Source organism: Galeopterus variegatus, unplaced genomic scaffold (assembly GCF_000696425.1).
Source record: "Galeopterus variegatus unplaced genomic scaffold, G_variegatus-3.0.2 Scaffold2818, whole genome shotgun sequence".
Classification (NCBI taxonomy): Eukaryota; Metazoa; Chordata; class Mammalia; order Dermoptera; family Cynocephalidae; genus Galeopterus; species Galeopterus variegatus.
This window is the reverse complement of record NW_007728929.1, coordinates 48,461-69,753: the sequence shown is the minus strand read 5'-3', so window position 1 is coordinate 69,753 and position 21,293 is coordinate 48,461. Positions and strand designations below refer to the sequence as shown.

The window sequence follows — 21,293 nt, the reverse complement described above, 5'->3', positions numbered from 1 at the left end:
TGTATCAATAAGAAGCCCATAAAAGATTTTGGTCTACAGAATTGCCTTTATATATAAAAACAAGCAAAATGCAGAGGGAATTTTTTATTAAATATTAGACATCTGGGTTGACTGCATTAATTTTAAATCATCCTGTAATATTTCCTCTTCATTTGGTTCTTCAGATGCTCACATAATATGCAAATCATTTTAGAATGAATACAAAAGAAACATTAAATATATTAAAATCTGCATTTTAATAAAATTGTCAATGTGTAATATATACCTTGCTTCTAAGGAAGAATGATAAGAAGTAATGAAAGGGTAATTTAGACATTGAACTATTTAATATCTTTTTATATTTTACAACCCAGTAAAAGGTAAATGTAGAATAAAAGGTTTGGGCTCAGATTTGAAAATGTCTCGCTCAGATATTCTCTCTTCCATCTTTTTCTTCCTGAAAGGTTCACAATGGTTCAACCGTATGTGCCTGTTGAAATGGTACAGTAACTCGCTCTCGGATACTCAGCATGTAAAGTGAGATGTCCCATTGTTTCTCATTGCAGATGGCGTTGATGTTGAAGATGATCCCAGTTGCTCTTGGCCAGCTTCCTCACCTTCTAGCAAGGACCAGACTTCCCCTAGCCATGGAGAAGGTTGCGATTTTGGAGAGGAAGAAGGTGGCCCTGGACTTCCATACCCATGTCAATTCTGTGACAAATCGTTTAGCCGCCTCAGCTACCTAAAGCACCATGAGCAGAGTCACAGTGACAAACTGCCTTTCAAATGCACCTACTGCAGCAGGCTGTTCAAACACAAGCGGAGCCGAGATCGCCATATAAAACTCCACACCGGTGACAAGAAGTACCACTGCAGTGAGTGTGATGCTGCGTTCTCCAGAAGTGATCACTTGAAGATCCACTTAAAGACTCACACGTCCAACAAGCCATATAAATGTGCCATTTGTCGCCGTGGGTTCCTGTCCTCTAGTTCCTTACACGGACACATGCAGGTTCACGAGCGGAACAAAGACGGTTCCCAGGCTGGGTCCAGGCTGGACGACTGGAAGATGAAGGACACTCAGAAGTGCAGTCAGTGTGAGGAAGGCTTCGACTTTCCGGAGGACCTCCAGAAGCACATTGCAGAGTGCCACCCCGAATGCTCCCCCAATGAGGATCGAGCTGCCCTCCAGTGTGTCTACTGCCATGAGCTCTTTGTAGAGGAGACCCCTCTGATGAACCACATGGAGCAGGTGCATGGTGGGGAAAAGAAGAACTCGTGTAGCATTTGTTCTGAGAGTTTCCACACAGTTGAGGAACTGTACAGCCACATGGACAGTCACCAGCAAGCAGAGTCATGCAATCACAGCAACAGCCCTTCCCTGGTCACAGTGGGCTATACCTCCGTGTCCAGCACGACTCCAGATTCCAACCTCTCAGTGGACAGCTCCACGATGGTGGAAGCTGCCCCACCCATCCCAAAGAGTCGAGGCAGGAAGAGGGCTGCTCAGCAAACCCCTGACATGACCGGCCCCTCGGGTAAACAAGCAAAAGTTACCTATAGCTGTATTTACTGCAACAAGCAGTTATTTTCAAGTCTTGCAGTTCTGCAGATTCACCTGAAAACTATGCATTTAGATAAGCCAGAACAGGCCCATATTTGTCAGTATTGCTTGGAGGTGTTGCCCTCACTCTATAATCTAAATGAACATCTTAAGCAAGTGCATGAAGCTCAGGACCCAGGTCTGATTGTTTCTGCCATTCCCGCCATAGTCTACCAGTGCAACTTCTGCTCCGAAGTTGTCAACGACCTCAACACTCTTCAGGAACATATCCGATGTTCTCACGGATTTGCAAACCCTGCAGCTAAGGATAGCAATGCATTCTTTTGTCCCCACTGCTATATGGGGTTTCTCACTGACTCTTCCCTTGAAGAGCATATAAGACAGGTCCATTGTGACCTCAGTGGCTCCCGGTTTGGGTCACCAGTGCTTGGGACTCCAAAAGAACCAGTAGTAGAAGTCTATTCTTGCTCCTATTGTACGAATTCACCAATATTCAACAGCGTTCTTAAACTGAACAAACATATCAAAGAGAATCATAAAAACATTCCCTTGGCCCTGAATTATATTCACAATGGAAAGAAATCCAGGGCCTTGAGCCCTCTATCTCCTGTGGCCATAGAGCAGACATCTCTTAAGATGATGCAGGCAGTGGGAGGTGCCCCTGCGCGTCCAGCTAAAAACATTCCCTTGGCCCTGAATTATATTCACAATGGAAAGAAATCCAGGGCCTTGAGCCCCCTATCTCCTGTGGCCATAGAGCAGACATCTCTTAAGATGATGCAGGCAGTGGGAGGTGCCCCTGCGCGTCCAGCCGGAGAATATATCTGTAACCAGTGTGGTGCTAAGTACACGTCCCTAGATAGCTTTCAGACTCACCTAAAAACTCATCTCGACACTGTGCTTCCGAAATTGACCTGTCCTCAGTGCAACAAGGAATTCCCCAACCAAGAGTCCTTGTTGAAGCATGTTACCATTCACTTTATGATCACCTCAACGTATTATATCTGTGAGAGCTGTGACAAGCAGTTCACATCCGTGGATGACCTCCAGAAACACCTGCTGGACATGCATACCTTTGTCTTCTTCCGCTGCACCCTCTGCCAAGAGGTCTTTGACTCAAAAGTCTCCATTCAGCTCCACTTGGCTGTGAAGCACAGTAACGAAAAGAAAGTCTACAGGTGCACGTCCTGCAACTGGGACTTCCGCAACGAGACTGACTTGCAGCTCCACGTGAAACACAACCACCTGGAAAACCAAGGGAAAGTGCACAAGTGCATTTTCTGTGGCGAGTCCTTCGGCACCGAGGTGGAGCTCCAGTGCCACATCACCACTCACAGCAAGAAGTATAACTGCAAGTTCTGCAGCAAAGCCTTCCACGCGATCATTTTGCTAGAGAAACACTTACGGGAAAAGCACTGTGTGTTTGAAACCAAGACACCCAACTGTGGAACAAATGGAGCTTCCGAGCAAGTGCAGAAAGAGGAAGTGGAGCTGCAGACCTTGCTTACCAACAGCCAGGAATCCCACAACAGTCACGATGGGAGTGAAGAAGATGTTGACACCTCTGAGCCTATGTATGGGTGTGACATTTGTGGAGCAGCCTACACTATGGAAACATTGCTGCAGAATCACCAGCTCCGAGACCACAACATCAGACCTGGGGAAAGTGCCATCGTAAAGAAGAAAGCTGAGCTCATTAAAGGGAATTACAAGTGTAATGTGTGCTCTCGAACCTTCTTCTCCGAAAATGGCCTCCGTGAACATATGCAGACGCACCTAGGCCCTGTGAAACACTACATGTGCCCTATTTGCGGAGAGCGGTTTCCCTCCCTTTTAACTCTTACTGAACACAAAGTTACACATAGTAAGAGTCTCGATACTGGAAACTGCCGGATTTGCAAGATGCCTCTCCAGAGTGAAGAGGAGTTTTTAGAGCATTGCCAGATGCATCCTGACTTGAGGAATTCCCTGACGGGATTCCGCTGTGTGGTGTGCATGCAGACAGTGACCTCCACCTTGGAACTCAAAATCCATGGGACATTCCACATGCAAAAGACAGGGAATGGGTCTGCAGTCCAGACCACAGGGCGTGGCCAGCACGTCCAAAAACTGTACAAGTGCGCATCTTGCCTCAAAGAATTCCGTTCCAAGCAAGATCTGGTGAAACTTGACATCAATGGCCTGCCATATGGTCTGTGTGCTGGCTGCGTGAATCTCAGTAAGAGCAGTAGCCCAGGCATCAACATCCCTCCCGGCACGAGTAGACCAGGCTTGGGCCAGAATGAGAATCTGAGTGCCATCGAGGGTAAAGGCAAGGCAGGAGGACTGAAGACACGCTGCTCTAGCTGCAATGTTAAGTTTGAGTCTGAAAGTGAACTCCAGAACCACATCCAGACTGTCCACCGAGAGCTTGTGCCAGACAGCAACAGCACACAGTTGAAAACTCCGCAAGTATCACCAATGCCCAGAATCAGTCCCTCCCAGTCGGATGAGGTAACTTGCCTTTTTTATGTTTGCTCTTTAACCTCCTCAAGAGACTGTCCCCACTTTATGTTGACACTTTCCACAGCTTTGTGTGTTGTCATGTGCCAGGAGATGCTTAGATTGAAATGCAGTGGTTTTTTGCCCCATAGCCATTAGCTAGCAATTACTTGCTTCTTGAGAAGCAACATTCTGGCTTGAATGGTGCAAAATAGGACTAATTCCAGTCTCCCTAGGATATTGTCTTCTCTGTGACTGAAGAGACCAGCACTCATGCCAACACCACTGAGATCTGGAATCTCAGCCTAGCTTCATCACGAGTTGAAATCCCCAGCTATGACTTGTGTGTATGGCAGAGAGATAATGACACAAAAGTAAGACACTGTGAGCCAATGTGCTGGCTTACAGCAAATTAAAAAGACTATATATTTGTGGATAATAAATTGGGTAGAAGTGGCTTTTTTAATACTGTGTTGTCAACACTTACTCTCTTTGTCTTCTTTGTAGTGAGGAGAATACTTTCTCACAACAGGATTTTTAAAAAGCCCCTCCATTTATTACACACCACACACCCGTTGTTCTGTTTATAAGTGCTATCCCTGAATCTTCACTCTGTGAAGATTCACTCTCTGAAACCCCTTAGTTTCAGAGTCATTTATGTTTTCTTTGCTACAATGAGTACAAGAAACAAGTTCATTTAAGGTAAAGTAGTTTTCTAAGTCATCATTCCTAGAAGCTGAGCAGAGGATGGCTCATTTTCATGTAATTCCTTGATGCTTTATCACCTGGTTTCTAATAGTGCTTTCCACTTCCCCACTTGCCCCTATCTGGGGATCCATCCAAATGAGAACCCCAGGGAGATCCTTCTCCCCTCGGTCTGGGATCACTGCATTTTCCTTATCTCGTCTCTGCACTCACACCCTCTTGGGGGGCCCCCAGCGTCCCCCTGCAGATAGCCATCAGTCAGCTGGCAGGGGAGAGCTGAGCAGGCTGATGCAGAGTCCATCCTTGCAAAATGTGGCATCTTTGTCACAGGCAAACTCCCAAACTTTGAAGCTGCTCTCCCTTCTCCCCTCTCCAAGTGAATCTGCACTTTTCTCCCATTTAAATAAATGAAATCCTTTCAAACTGATAAAGACAGCTGGAACAATATGGTCTTGATAATGATTCATGTCTCACATGTTGGATCAAATAGTTTCTTTTGAAGCAAATTTTGGTACTGTCATCCCTCTGTATCTGGGGGAGATTGGTTCCAGGACCTTCCACGGATCCCAAAATCTGCAATTGGTCAAGTTCCTCATATAAAATGGCCTAGTATTTACATATAGCCTATATACATCTGCCAGTAGTCTTTAAATCCTCTCTAGATTACTTATAGTACCTAATACAATGTAAATGCTACATAAATAGTTGTTATACTTTATAGGTTTTATTTGTATTATTTTTTATTGTTGTATCTTTTTTTCCCCCAAGTATTTTTGATCCACAGTTGGTTGAATCAGAGGATCTAGAACCTGTAGATGCAGAGGGTCAACTGTACTTATAATCATATAAATGAATTATTTGCTCTAACTTTTTATTTCAAACGTTTACACATTTAGAAAAGTTAGAGGAACAGCACAATGAACATGTGTGTGTGTTTCTGTATTCACATCCTAGATTTACCAGATAGGAGCATTTTGCTGCATCTTTTCTCTCTCTCTCTCTCTCTCTCTCTCTCTCTCTCTCTGTATATGTCCCTTTTTGCCTTTTTTAAAAAATCAACCTGAGCCACCTCTGGTTGATTTTAAAGTAAGTTGCAGATATTGTGACATGTCCTAAGATTAATGATCTTATTTAACCATAATATCCTTAGCAACATAATTCAATTAGCAAAAGCAATTAGATAAATCCACAATACCATCTCTAAGAGGTCCCTACTCAAATTTCTGCAATTGTCCCCCAAATGTCTTGTTTTTGAATGAGAATTCTTAAAATCCTCATGCAGAAATTTACTGCTCTCCTTTTTAAAAAAATTTTGTGGGCCGGCCCGGTGGCGTACTGCTACAGTGCGCCGCTTGGGAGCGCGGCGGCGCTCCCGCCGAGGGTTCGGATCCTACATACAGACCGGTTCCCGCTCACTGGCTGAGCAAGGTGCGGGCACAACACCGAGGGTTGCAATCCCGTTGCCGGTCCCGGTCCGGTACGGGCGCGACACTGAGGGTTGCGATCCATTGCCGGACACGAAAAAAGGAAAAAAAAAAAAAAAAAATTTTGTAATGCTTAACATACCTAGAGGAGTTTGCATATTCATGTTTTATTAAATTAGTGTGTAAAGGTGACTTAAAATGACTGTATTTGTGTGTGTGTTTGTGTGTGATTGTGGTAGTGTTGATGTGTTTAAAATCAAGCAAAAGCAGACTTTTGTTTCTAGTATACTGTTTACAAGAAGGCATGTGCCTTTTTTGCTTATCTGTTCATGGTATACATTTTCTGACATTTATGAATTGCTATATATTATAATACCATTTGAGGGGAAATATTTCAAAATGAAGGAGGACATATGAATAGTATTTATACCTTAATTTGGTTAGAGTTACTTGATTAGGACAATTTATCCTTAAGGCATTGTCCAGTCTTTAATTATACCAAATATCTTAATGATAATTAGAAAGCTTATCTATATCCTGCTTTTACATCAGATAATATTTAAAATACTTGTCTTTTTAAAGTCTTACAATAGTGTTTTTTAAGCACCTAGCTATTAAGGGTTAAAATGACTTTTTATGTAGAAGGTACTGCTCTATTAAACCTGATTAATAAGAGCTTGCAGTGATGTCCTTAATTGACCAGACATCAGGATTTAGTTGTAAATATTTCCTTTGTACCTTAAAAGTTCACTAATTTGTTCAACATTTTTATCATTACTATTACCATTTTTATTCACTACATTAAAGTCATAAACTTTTATGTGATATCCCCTACAGTTAAAAACATAAAGCAGACCATGTTATTTGGACTGACATAGAAAATTATCTAAGCATACATGGAGTTTTCAAAAAAGAAGCCTAAAAATAATATCAGCAGGGAAAAGACATACAATAAATATTTCCTTGTTTACATTCTTTGTTAACCACGTTAAACTTCTGTGACTTTGCACTATGAGCAATATGTAATTTTTTTGCAAAATTAAAAGAAATTACTATATAATATATAATTTTTTGTCTAAAGACAGGTTTATCGTGTGGAAATAAATTTTATCACAAAAAGAAATGCGACATGTATGTCTATTGACTTAGATGTTCTAGGTAGGAATTGAAGGACGTAGCAATACAGATGGTATTTTCATCTCTTCTTTTTGCTGAGGATTGAGACTTCAAAAGAGAAAAGAAGACCACAGGAGATAATAAAACTTGGACACATAGATATTGTCAAGAGCAAGATTAGATTTCTCTGGACCACGACTTATGGTCAAACAAGGATATCAGTATACACTTGCATGTATCTTTTTCAAAGAATGAAAAGAATGTCATTTGATTGAGACTAGTTTACCTAATTAAAAGGGATTTAATTTTGAATATAAACCTAAGGAAGGATAAGTACTATGTAAAACCATACAATCAAAAAATGAATGAAAGACAGGGCACGTGAGCCTCAAAGAAGGGTAGTGGTAGGCTGCTGACATGTGATGGAGAGATTTGGAGTTGAAGACAGAAGATCTGAATTTGAATCCCGTTTATTCTGCTTAATACTTTCTGAATTTGTGAGAAACATTTTCTTTGTGCCAAAATCCTAAGGTCATTAATTTAAATTTTCTGGGGAGACTTTGTTTTGAATAAAATATTTTGGGGAATCTATTCATTTTCCTTTGCTCCTGAAAGGCTGAGCATGATATAAATTTCTGCATAACCTACAATGATTCCATAAATGGTAGAGTTAATTTGAGACAGGAAGAACCCTGGCCATGTAACTTTTTCCACCCATTGAAGGACCTCGCAGAATTACTGACATGTACCATGTGTTGAAAGAATGTTCTTCTTCTGGAGTTCATCGACACTGGCCTGGCTGTCTGGTCAGGTGCTGTCCAATCTGGACCTCAAAATGATGTCTTGTGACTTTAAAGTTCTGTGCTACATATTGGGAGCATGCATCCTTTTGCCTCCATTTTTCTGGGATGCTTCACAGTCAGTCTTTTCCGAGGGACTGTTTATTCACATTTCAACTCCCACCATCCCCATCAGTCCATTGAAATTGCTCTCTCCAGGGTTACCATTATCTTCATGTTGTGTGAAACATGCACCTGTCCCAGAATCAAAACCAGGAGGGACTAGAGAGACCATCTGATTCAGCCACCTTACTTTACAGACAAGGAAATAGATAAATTCAAGTTTGTCTAAGATCACACAGCTAGGAAGTGGGAGACAAGAGGCAACAACCCAGGTTTCTAACTCTAGGTTCAAGATTTTTTTATAAGTCAAGATGCACTTTCCTCTATCTGCAGTCTGAGCCCTGTCACATTCACAAAATCCTCTTGGTATTGCTGTCTTTTCTCCTCTCATTTCCTCTGCTCACTGCTTCTATCACATTACTGCGACTGACTTCTCTGAGGTCTCTACTGGCCTAATTGACCACTGCAGGCCCTGTCACATTCACAAAATCCTCTTGGTATTGCTGTCTTTTCTCCTCTCATTTCCTCTGCCCACTGCTTCTATCACATTACTGCGACTGACTTCTCTGAGGTCTCTACTGGCCTAATTGACCACTGCAGTGTACTTTAAATAAAATATGTATATATATGTATTTTAGTTACTATTGTCACCAAGTACCTGCCATTGTTGGACATTCATTTTTTAGTGATCCTCTGCCTTCCTCCCTGGTTCCCTTAACACCTCTGGGAATGTTCGATAGCCTTTCTGCCCTTGGCCATTCCTGTAAGTCACTGGTTCCTGTTGCTGCCCTTACCCTGCAGGCCCCCTCCACATAGCTTCATCCACTCGGATAGCTTTAACTATGACTCTCCCAATAGTGCCTGCCAGGGATAGGAGGGAGCTTTGGGGGCTGATGGCAGTATTCTGTATCTTGATTGAACAAGTGATTATATGACTGTACACATTTTTCAATACCCACGAGATGTAGAACTAATGAATTATTTTTATGGGAATTATTTTTGTTTTACTCTTCAATGAAGCTAATTTTAAAAAATAGTATCTCTGGGGCTGGCCCCATGGCTCACTCGGGAGAGTGCAGCGCTGATAGCACCGAGGCCACGGGTTCAGATCCTATATAGGGATGGCCGGTGAGCGCACTGGCTGAGCGTGGTGCTGACGACACCGAGCCAAGGGTCGTGATCCCCTTACCGGTCAAAAAAAAAAAGTATCTCCGTCTCAGATCTTTCCACTGAGCTTCAGACTCATGTACCCAGCTGCGTGTTGGACATATTCACTCACATGTTCCAATGAACTTCAAATTCAGCGAGTCCAAAATTGAACTCATTGTCTTTTCTCTAAACATGCTTTTTTTCCTTGTATTTTTCTATTTCACTTGTGGATCCATTGATCTTTTCAGTTCCCTCCTTTTTCTCCACATCATTTGGACATCAAGCCATCTCGATATCAGCTCATATGTATTTTTTGAATCAACCCCTCTTTCCATACCCTTACCAATATTCCAAGTTCAATCTCTGATCATTTTTCACTCAACTATTGAAGCAGCCTCATAATCGGTCCCTCTGACTTTCGTCTTATCATTTTCAAAGTCCCCTCGACACAGCTGCCAGAAAAATCTAAAACACAAATCTGTATAGCATGTCCCTTCCTATTCGAACATTTTAGGTGCTCTGCACTGCCATCCCCATAGGATAAGATAGTGGTCCATTTTTTGTGAAATAGAGGACCCATCAGGTTTAGGCTCTTGAATAAAATTTCCCTTCCTTTCCTTACCCCCATCTTATTCTATAACTGGAAGCACTTTAATTGACCCATACATGATATATTGCCTCTGTGGCTTGCTAAGGCTGTCCTGTCTCTTCTACCCAAATAATCTCTCTCCTCTCGACTCTCCTCCACCTTCCAGGAGGCTGTGTGGCTTACCCTTGCTTTGGAGATCAGCTGTTCTAGAAGGCCTCCAATGAGCCTGACTTCCCACCCAATGTCTCCCTACCTCTTGAATGCTCCGTGTGTGTAACATGTAGTAAATACCATATAAAAATTGCTAATTTGCTTTACGACTATTTGTTTACAGGTCTCTTTTCCTCTTGTGAATTCCTTGGAGCAAGAACTTATATTCCTATTACCTGTGACAGTGCCAGGCTCACAGCAGGCAAGAGCCTCAATGCATTGGGGACATGGAGACTGCGTCTGCCTTCCCAGAGTCTCTCTTCATGTGTGGCAGGACAGCTGGCCACCTGGCTTTTTTCTTTCAGGAACCCCCTGGCACAGTGACTGGAACCTAGAAGGCGTGTATTAACTATAAGATCACTATTCCTTTTTTTACCCCATTTGGACTCAACATGTTGCTTCATCGTCTTTGAAATTCTGTCGTAGATACTGTGAGTACATGCAGGTCTGCTGTTTGAACCCGTTCCTCCTCGAGGCCTGCTTTCCTACAGAGGTTGTAATTGTTCCTGCCAAAGCTGCCAGTGGTCTCCACATTGGAGAGAGAGTCTCTCTGTCCTCACCTTCTCTGTAGCATTGGGCAGAGGGGACAGCTTTTTCCTTGACATGCCCCTTTCTGACTGCATGGCCTTCCCTGTCCTGGCTTTCTTCCTCTTTTGCCTTTCGAGGCTTTTCCTTCTGTGCCTGTTCTAAAAGTGCAGGAATTCTTTGAGGCTTAGCCTTGGCCCTCTTTCCCTTCTCTGTCTACTCTCTAACTGGGTAGCTTGTCCATTCATGAGGGTCTATCTCAATGCTAAGAATTCTGAAATTTATATTTCTAGCTGAGGTCTCCTCTTAGTTTATGTTACAGTGTTCTATGCACAGCTTGACTTTTCCATTTATATCTTTTAGATATATCAAGTGTCCTCTGTACACACTTAACTCTTGATTCTCTCTCCTGAAACCTATCTTCTTCTAGACTTCCATCACTTTGCAAAAGTGAACCACCTCATACCCAATTACCCAAGCAAGAAAGCTGGAGGTCATTCCTGATTCCTGCCTTTCCCTCATTCCCCACATCCAATCCATTAAGCACTATTGATTCCACCTCCAACAAGTATCTTCAAATATCCACTTCTCTCCACCCCCAAAGCCATCGTCTTGGTCTGGGCTGTAGTCATCTCTTGCCTGGAGACTGCAGTAGCCTCCTAATGGATTTCTCTTCTCCATCTTCTGCCTCCTTCCAATCCATTCGTCATGCTGCAGTTGGAAGTGTAGACATGTACATTAAATGATGTCACTTAAATTCTTTAATGGCTTCTCATTTCCTCAGATAAATCTCGATATCTCACCAGCTCAGGGGGCCATGCACAATCTGGCTGTTGCAGACTGCTCTCCCTTCCAGGGCCTCTTCCTCATGTGCTGTGCCCAGCTTCCTGAGCAGGGGTTGACCTCTGACCCCCCACACCTGTCACTTCCTCGGCTGGGCTGCCCTTCCCAACCTGTCTCTCTGCCCCACTGGCTCTTCCTCATCTGTCAGGTGGACGTCCTCTGGAACTTTTACTGAAGTTGGTCTCCCCCTTAGGATTTTCTTTTAAAATTGTCATATTTGTTTCTTGCTTATTTCCCTCTTTCCCTTTCTCACCTTTGAATACCTATCAATTTATCATAAAGGCTCAGTAAACGTTAGCTGAATAAATCAATATAGTTTAAGTACCTCAAAGTAACATAAATAGTGTGTATATTCCATCTTATTTGTAGGTACATTTTGTAACTAACACATAGGGGTAAAGGTCATTTTGTGCAAAAGTACTTAAATATTTTAAAGTTAGGTTTGATCTAAAAATATTAAAATAAGCAAAACAGCTTGAAGTTTCTAACAATTCAAAATTCATCCTGAATATGAAGATTCATTTTAAGTGTCTTAGAATCAATATTCCTTCTTCATGGTTCTTGTATTGAAAATGAAAGTGCACATGGTGACAATTCAGAACCTACTCGTTCCAGAGTTCTGTCATGTATTGTTATATATAATAAAAATTTCCATAAGAGGATGAGAAAAAAACTTTTAACATTTTTGTATTTCAAATTGCTGATGCTAAGTTTTGCAAAGTTAAATATGCAAAGAGCAAAAGTAAATGAGTTAAGCTCCCTCTAAATACACAGTATTTTAAAATTATGTAGAAAATTTACATGACCAAATAAATTTATAAGATACGTGATGTTATTGAAATAGACTGAATTGCTTTGCCAAGTCCAATCTGCCTTCCAGATTTATTGTTGTGTTCAATATTTGTTTGGCATCTACAAAGTAATAGGACGGGGAGTTAACAACCCTGGCATAAATATCAGGGTGTGGACATGGAAACAGCTGCCTGGCATCCAGTCTTTGTCCCCAGTCTTGTGGTTACCTTGTATTGATCATTGCCCCACACGTTGAATTTACTGCATCTAACATCCCTAGAGTTTCTGAACTTAGTTCCAGTTCTGGACTTTTTGCTGGTGTTATCCATATGGAAAACATGAATATAAAATTCAAAAATAGAAATATTTTTGTACACAGCCATGAATCTTGGATTGCATGTGATATTTGTTCTTTGATATCCTAAGCCAGAAGAGTTTGGAATCATCCTCTGTGGTTATAGAACTCTGTCTAGGAGGAGCTTTTTATATTTTGAGGTGAAATTGTATCAAGATGGAGATTAGTAAACGTGTATTCAAGGTGATTTTGAATAATGAAAGAAAACCGAAAGCTACATTCTGGATCTCTTATTACTCTATTGCTCCAAGTACCACCTGGTGTGGACGTAGTTTCTAGTACGTGTACTTTGTTTTCCTATAAACTTAACAGCCTAAATAGCAGAACCATGCCAAAGGCTTTGAAAAAGGCTGAATAGCTGGTTACCTTTATTTATACCTTTTTTTCACCTTTTTTACCTTGTTTGCCTTTTAAATATGTGCTTTTGTAAAGGTTCTATTTTTCATTTGCTATTCTCTTCCCCTCATCCCCATTTTCTGTTGCCTAATTATTATCTCACAGAGATGAGCAAAATAACAAGTTTCAATTTTCAACCTCTGTTTAATTCCCAGTCTTAGATTTTCAGCTCCTCTTTTGACACTACCAGTTGGACATTTTCTAGCCCTTTAATTAAATTAAATCATAATTTCCTTTCTCTCCCATTTTGTTTGGTGTTTCATTTTTCTTTTGGTCATTCTTGCATGGAACTTTATGTTTCCTATATGTTCTCCATTCTCGTAACCTGTTGGGTCAACCAATTTCAAGGTGCTATTGATTCTTCTTTTGTATTGTCCCTTCTACTTGCATCTTCTGCATCCTTACTCTGGGCTGAATCTTACTGGAAACCTCAACTGGTATCCTTCACTCTCTTCCTGTCATAAAGCAAGTCTCAATGAATTTAAATGTTGATGATGACACAAATCACGTTCTCTGATGATAATACAAATAAATTATAAATGAAAGTGGTATCTTTTAAAAACACCATAAATTTTAAAGTTAAAAACATGCATGGAACAAACAGGGCATAAAATAGAAATTTAAAATGCTTATAACCAAAAGATAATTACATTTCAAAACCTGTGAGAAATAAACTACTTAGAAAGAAAGTTATTAGAAAATTAAAATGTTAGAAAATAACAAAAGCATACTATTAATGGATTAAACATCCAGCCTAAGGCATTAGGAACAGAACAACAAAATAAGCCCATAAAAAATAGGAAGAAAACAATAAAGCTAAGAGCAGAAATAATGAATGGAAAACAAAGAAACAAACAACAAGGAAGCCAAAAAAGTAAAAAGTTAGCTTTTTGAAAAGTCTAACAAAATGTACAAACTTCTGCTGAGATTAATCAGTAAAAAGGACCATAAATAAGTAAAATTAATAATGAAAAGGGGAGTCTTAACTTCATATGTACACAAGTTGAAAAAATAATAGGAGAACCACTACACATATCAAAATGACTATAATAAAAGTGAATGCAAGAATTCTTGCTTTCGAAAGAATGAAAAGCAACTGGAATTCTCTTACTTTACTAGTGGGAGTATAATGTACAGCTGCTTTGAAACAGTGTTGGACGGTATATACCAAATTTAAATACAGACGGTCCCAACTTACAATGGTTCAACTTACGACTTTCAACTTTTCTATGGGTTTGTCAGGGTAGTAAATGCATTTTTGACTTAATGGGTGTTGGACGGTATATACCAAATTTAAATACAGACGGTCCCAACTTACAATGGTTCAACTTATGACTTTCAACTTTTCTATGGGTTTGTCAGGGTAGTAAATGCATTTTTGACTTAATGATATTTTTGACTTATGATGTGTTTATCAGGATGTAACCCCATCATAAGTCGAAGAGCAGCTATGTCAGCCTACTTTATGTCAATCAATTCCTCTCCTAGGTTTATTTCTAAGCGAAGTGAGTGCATATGTTTACTGTAAGTTATGAACAAGAATAAACATGGAAGCTTTATGCATATAAGCTTCCAACTGGAATCAAGCAAAATGTCTGTCAAAATAGGATGAATATGTACATTTATATAATGGTATGAATTTATCCCACTCATACACTGGAATAAAGAAGAATGAACTACTGTTGTACAACAGCCTGGATGACTCAGATACATAATGCTAAAAAAAAAAAAAAAAAAAAAGGAACCAGACACATACAGCTACATAACACCATTCATGTAAAGTTGAAGAATGGGCAAAATTAATCTATGATGATCAATTTCAGATTACTTAGTTCTGGAATGGTATCAACTGGGAAAGAGTAGGAATGAGTCTTCTGGGAACTGGAAGTGTTTCATATTTTGCTGTATGTGATAATTTCACTGATGCATACATAGTAAAATTTCACCAAGCAATATGCTTAAGGTTACTGCAATTCACTGTATGTATGTTATTTCTCAATTAAAATTTTACACAAAATACTAAATGCACAAGATAAAAAAGAATAAGAAAATACTGTAAATAACTTTATGCTACTAGCTAGTGAATTTCAGTTATATGAAAATATTCTTAGAATAAGTTACCAAAACTGGCTCAAAAAAAAAGTATTATGATTTTGTAAACATTAAATAATTTAATAAGTTGTTGACAATCTTCCCACAAAGAGAATATCAGACACAGATGGCTTTCAAAGTGAGTTCTCCTAAACATCCACATAATTTTAAAGCTGTGCCAGAAATACAAAAAGAGAACACTCCAATTCATTTAATGAATCCAGAATAATCTTGATATTAAAACCAAACAAAAATAGTAAAAATGAAAAATCTAGGCCAATTTTACTCATGATTTCACATTTAAAATTTTGAACAAAATATTAATAAATTAGGTTCACTATGTAAAAAAAAACTATATATTACAATTAAAATGGGTTTATATAAGTATGCAAGGTGGGTTCAATCTCACCTTGAAAATTAAATAATTTCAACTACCACATTAACAGATCAAAGGAGATAAGTTATATGTTTATCTCAAGAGTTGCAGAAAAAAAACTATATTCAACATAATCCCATGACTGAAAAAGAACACTAAACTTGAAATAGGCAGGAATTTTCTTAACCTAATAAATACTGTTTAAAATACTATCTTCAGGAAACATAATTAGTGCAGGAATTTTAATGCAATTAATATTTTATAATTAAAATCACTGATAAGGCTTGCTGGATAATCTAACCAACCAACCAAGATAAAATTAAAATGAATTTAAGTATAAAAAAAGGTAGCATAGAAATTGAAAACACATTAAACTGTCATATGCAGGTTATATGTTTGCATATAAAATAATACCCAAAGAGCCTAAAGACATATTATTATTATAAGAAAACAGGGGCGCGCAGGGCTCGGCTTGGGGTCCTCCGTGGGTCTCAGAAGAGGGACTTGTATGTCGTAGGTTCTTAGTAAACACATGTAAATATTTGAAACTTTGTGATTAAAATATATGGAAGAGGAAACAAATAAGGAAACATTTTTCTAAGAACTAAGTAACGATATGGTTTCTTAGGACCACACATTAATAGAACATAAGACACTTCTAAGTATGTAATGTACTGTGCAATTCACATCATAAAGAGATTGAGTGACATGTGAAAACCTGTAAATCCCCATATCAAGGCAAATAATTTATTTTATTGAATTAAACATTGTATTACGTAAGCAAGCCTTCAACTGAATCTGTAAATTTTTTGTTGTAGAGCAATTGCTCTACATATGGGTATGGGGAATTTAAGTCTATGCAGCATAATATAGCAGAGGAAAAGATTGTACTTAGAAAAAGCAATGGGTTCAAATAACAGTTGATAGAATCAGCTGTGCGGTCTTAGCTAGTCCTTCCTTCAGTTTCTTCATTGCTCAAATGTGCATAATACATACTTTGCCTACTTTATAAAGTTACAATGAACAGCAGCTGATGTATGCATAAATGAAAGTTCTTGGTAAACATGAAGCATCCTACAAATTTTGTGTATGTTAAATGACTTATGTAATACCTATTTATAAGTCTACGTATATCCCTATGTATGTATGCACACATGTAATTTATATAATGTGTTTCAATTAATGTATCATTATAATATAGAATGATTTTATCTAATGCTAGGACTATGGCTTATTCAGTCAAAATGCTTCTAAATAAGTGATCATACTTCCACAAAGTTGATGAAGTAGAAAAACAATTAAATATTAAAATCAAACCTAAAAGCATTGAGAACCAAGGAACAAAGGGAGTACAAAGGCCACAAAAATGAAATATTACTTTATTTGCTTTGAGGTCAGAGATAGCGTCAGGCAACAATAAATATAAAAGGTAGAAAAATATGAAATAGATGAGTACATAGGTGGAAAATGTAATCATAGGTAAGAAACTAAAAATGCTTAATAGCATTATTAGATTGAAACATATGGAAAGCAGGGTAACAAAAAAACTCAGGGAAATAACATTTAAGTCAAGTAAAAATTGTACATACAAGGTATCATAAGTGAACACCAAAATTAGAATTGTTTTTTTCTAAGCCCAGGAAGCAAGCGAATAGTTTGAGAGAGAGCTAATTTTAAAGGGCTATTATTTATTTGTCTAAAATCTACTGGCAGTATTCTCTATGGATCAAATATAAAGTATTTGCATTCTGGGGGGAAAAAGTGGTGAAAATTTTGTCTTTTTTTTTTTGGACAGGATTTATAATTTAGATGTATAACTTTGATTTATTTTAAGAATAGAAAGTTTTTTATTACTATTAAGTGAGCAGTTGGGAAAGATTTCAAAGCAAAGGTACACCGTGATTTAGAAGTCAAAGTGGCATTGATAAAGCTAACTTGACAAAGCTGGATGTTAACTCATTTTAAGATAGATCTAAGGATTGTCTTGGGAATTTGTAAGTTTGGCTTAGACAGAAAGGAAGCAAAAAATGAGCTTTCATAAAAGCTCTTGATAAAGAAATGTCCAGAAATGGAGAATTTAATTATGGGTAGTGACCACATGTTTAATAAAGATTATTATTTAAAAAAAATAAAAAGTGGAGGAACAGAAGAAAGGAAAGAGGGAAGGTGGGTGGAGGGAGGAAGGACTAAACGACCAAATAGGATACCTGAAAAACTGGCAGGATACCCTCTAGTTTCATATCTATACCCACTAGGACCAGAAAATTGAAATAGTTTTGGTCGAAAACAGATTCTTGTAGCACCATAACTGGGTCTGGGTTGATATAATTTTGTTATATCAAATTTAAGTCATTCCAAAACAGGTACCTTACACTATTTAGATTAATTTGAGTCTAGTTTTTTCATTCATTCAACAGTTAATGAGTTTCAGATGTGTGGGCGCATTGTGCATAGGCACCGGGCACACACAGGCAAACACATAGACATTGTTTTATGTTTCTCTCAGTAAAGAATTAAACCTACAAAAATCAAATATATCCTCAAAGAGTGAATCATGTGTATGTTAAGATGGTGAAGAGTTGGCAGGATTAGCAATAGTAATATTCTAAATGTCCAGTAGGATATTGAAGAATGATATTCCCAAATGTCTTTTTAAAAAAAGACTAGTTTGTCACCTGAACTTCTAAAGAAAATCTAAAAAAAAAAATGGTGCTTGACTTGAAGATGTCAAATTTGATATTATCCTTTTCTTAGCACGTTAATCCTCATTCATATACTGTGGAAGAATGTTCTCAAGAAACAGAAGCCCAGCTAGGAAAGGACCCCATATTTTCCCAGATGATATTCCTGGACATTTTTATATGGAAAATTTTTGGCTTTATAAGATATAATATTAATCATGGTTATGCAGAACTTTTTCAGGTCTGTAGTTTAATTTTTCTGAAATAATCTGAAGGGGGACTAGGAGGTCTTGTCTGTGTGATGCAAAAAATAGGTATGTTTGGTGGCAGAAGTCTGGTTCCCTCCAATAAGTTTCTCGGACAGCATTTACTCTTAGGTGTACTTACAATAAGCTCACGTCAATTCACTTCTGTATAGTTCATGCACTCCTCCACACATGCTCTCGGACAGGCAGCGTGCTAAGTACAGGAGGTGAAGCGAGAGAGAAGACACTTTTTCTCAAATGATAGGAAACTTTAGAGTAATGTGACTAGATGCTTTGAGTATAATAAAGTAAATTCTGTGCTGAAGTATATGCTGAGAAATGAGACTCCTCAAAGAAGGCAGCAGTTAGTAGCAAGAAGTGGCAAGTGGTCCTGTAGCCTAGTGCCCAGAGGAGACTTGATAGGTTGTAAATACGATGGAAAGCCAACATGGCAATAGCGGTTCTTTTCTGTAAATGTGCCACTGCTCTATATACATGTGGATGTGTTCATGACAGCCTGGAGTCCTAAGTTTGCTGTGTTGGTCACTTCCTGTGCATCACAGGCAGGGTCACTTTATCTCTCTGGACACCAGTTTCATTGTCTATAACTAAATTTGAAATTGATGAATTCACTTGTCCCTTTCAGTTCCTAAACTCCATGATACCCTATGTAAGCTTGTACTCTTACCTTTGGAAATATGAAGAATCTGAGTACATTTTTTCCTATTTTTTAAAAGATATTTTTGGAATGATGAATGAGGAAGAATTTGGAAAAATCCAGATAACTTCAGTTAAGTCAAGGGGTGAAAGGAACCCTGCTTCTTGTACATGTATATACATTGTAATAATTGCACAGCATGTTTTTGAATAGGTAATGTGAAGCAAGCACACCTCTATTCTGGAAAACTTCCTGTCTAAGAGTACAAACAACGGGAACAATAAAGTCAGCATCCACAGCATTGTGTGGGTGTAATTGCTAACAAGCTTTTTGAAGCAGGTGGGTTTTAGAAGCAATTTGAACTAGAAGAGAAGGGTGGTCTGACATGCCTCAGTAGGAAAGCTGTTCAAGTGGAAGGGATGGATGAGAGAAGACAGAACCCAGAATGAAAATAGGGAGAAAGAGAGAAGCAGAATAAGAACTGCTAAGAGAGGAGGACATGAAATAAGATGTCTCAATGGAGATAAAAGTGATAAAGGACAAAGGTGATTTGGGTGCATGCATCCATCGGTAACCGAAATGACCAAATTAAGAGGGAGTACATTTTGTAGATAAGACACAAAACTGCTAGAACATGAAGTATCCCTTTGACAGAAGAATAGCTGGAAGGATAGAGTAGGAATAAAAACAAAGAAAAACTAGGAATCCACAGAAGGCTTTGTAGGACAAATGGGAAGCAGCAAAGATTTTTATCTTACAGTGAACAGGTATGAATCATACATGTATTAATTTATTACATGTAAATAATTAAGTATTGCAGTGGATACAAGATGGAAGACTGAACCCTTTACCCTACTGCTAAAGAGCATATAGCCCATTAGGAGACAGATTAGTTTTATTGAAATAATTCTGATACAACGTATAATAAACTATAAGAGAATCAAAAAGAAACTTTTATGATTTAATATAAAACTCTTCTCTATGTTATCCTTTTGACATTTATAATGATTCTTTATTAAATAGTATAAAGTATGCGTAAAGAGTCAATAAGCCTAAATATTAATTTTTCAACTTGCTTTTAGGGCAGAAATTATATACTTAAGAAAATATTTCTTAATGAATTCTAAAATATTTGTTTTCCACGTCAAAACCTCCTGGTTTATGGTGGGATTGTAAATTGTACGTACTACTAAACCTCAGTACTGCATTTCTATGGACATAGATGCAATTTATTCATTTTTTATTTTTTTTAATTTATTTATTTTTTGGTGGTTGGCCAGTACAGGGATCCAAACCTTGACATTGGATGCAGTTTAATGGTGGTGCAGCTTACTGCTTGATCTATCTGCCCCTTCGTCTCTCCAGCTGTGTATCCTCGACATCTACCAGCCACATCTCCTCATTTTGGCAACAGTGAGACAGAAGGGAAGTTTCAGTGCTTTCTAGGATGAAACCAATCAGTATATGATTGGGATACTTAATGAGGAAAATAGACCTTAATTTGGTATAAGCCAAAGAGTTTTTCTTCTTCCTTTCCTCCTCAGATTTAGGTTTATAAAAGTCATTATTTAAACCTTTTTTTCCCCACCCCCAATATGAGGAAAATAGACCTTAATTTGGTATAAGCCAAAGAGTTTTTCTTCTTCCTTTCCTCCTCTCAGATTTAGGTTTATAAAAGTCATTATTTAAACCTTTTTTTTCCCCACCCCCAATTTTTTTTTATCTTTCTTGAATGACATGAATGTTTATAAAACAGTCAATGCAGGAAGTTAACTGGAATTTACTGTCAATCATAAATCTCTTCAAACTAGGAACTAACAAAATATTATAGCTGTGAGTAACTAGAAGCAAATTCCCTGTCCTAACTCAAAAAGAATTAGCACATGCTCTGGTGATTTTTGATTTTTTTTTACCTGTACTACAGCATTGATTTAGTCTGTGTGGCTCAGCCTGTTCTAATTCACTGACTTCTCATGCTCTGTAAGGTGGTTGTTATGGAGCTTTTACAGGCAGAAATAGACCAGTCCTAGGTAGTACCTTATGAATAAAGGTGATGGATATAGGATGGCCCATTAAATTGTCCATTGGACAGTCAGTAAACAAAATTTATTGACTGCCTATTATATGGACAACACTATAGGAGATTTGATTCAGGTGGATTTGCCATGGCATAGAAATAAATAGCAACTGAACCCATGACATGAAAGCAGAT

The 21,293-nt window shown here is 38.4% G+C and overlaps 1 protein-coding gene across 1 annotated transcript in view; it reads left to right on the top strand.

Moving 5' to 3' along the window:
* The window catches only part of ZNF521 (zinc finger protein 521), a 152,646-nt gene that overhangs the window by 120,342 nt on the left and 11,011 nt on the right, over positions 1 to 21,293 (top strand). Inside the window, exons 4-5 of the mRNA XM_008583062.1 lie at positions 546 to 2,086; positions 2,225 to 4,036. Of these exons, the coding sequence (XP_008581284.1) occupies positions 546 to 2,086; positions 2,225 to 4,036 (3,353 nt within the window). The remainder of the gene's footprint in view (positions 1 to 545; positions 2,087 to 2,224; positions 4,037 to 21,293) is intronic.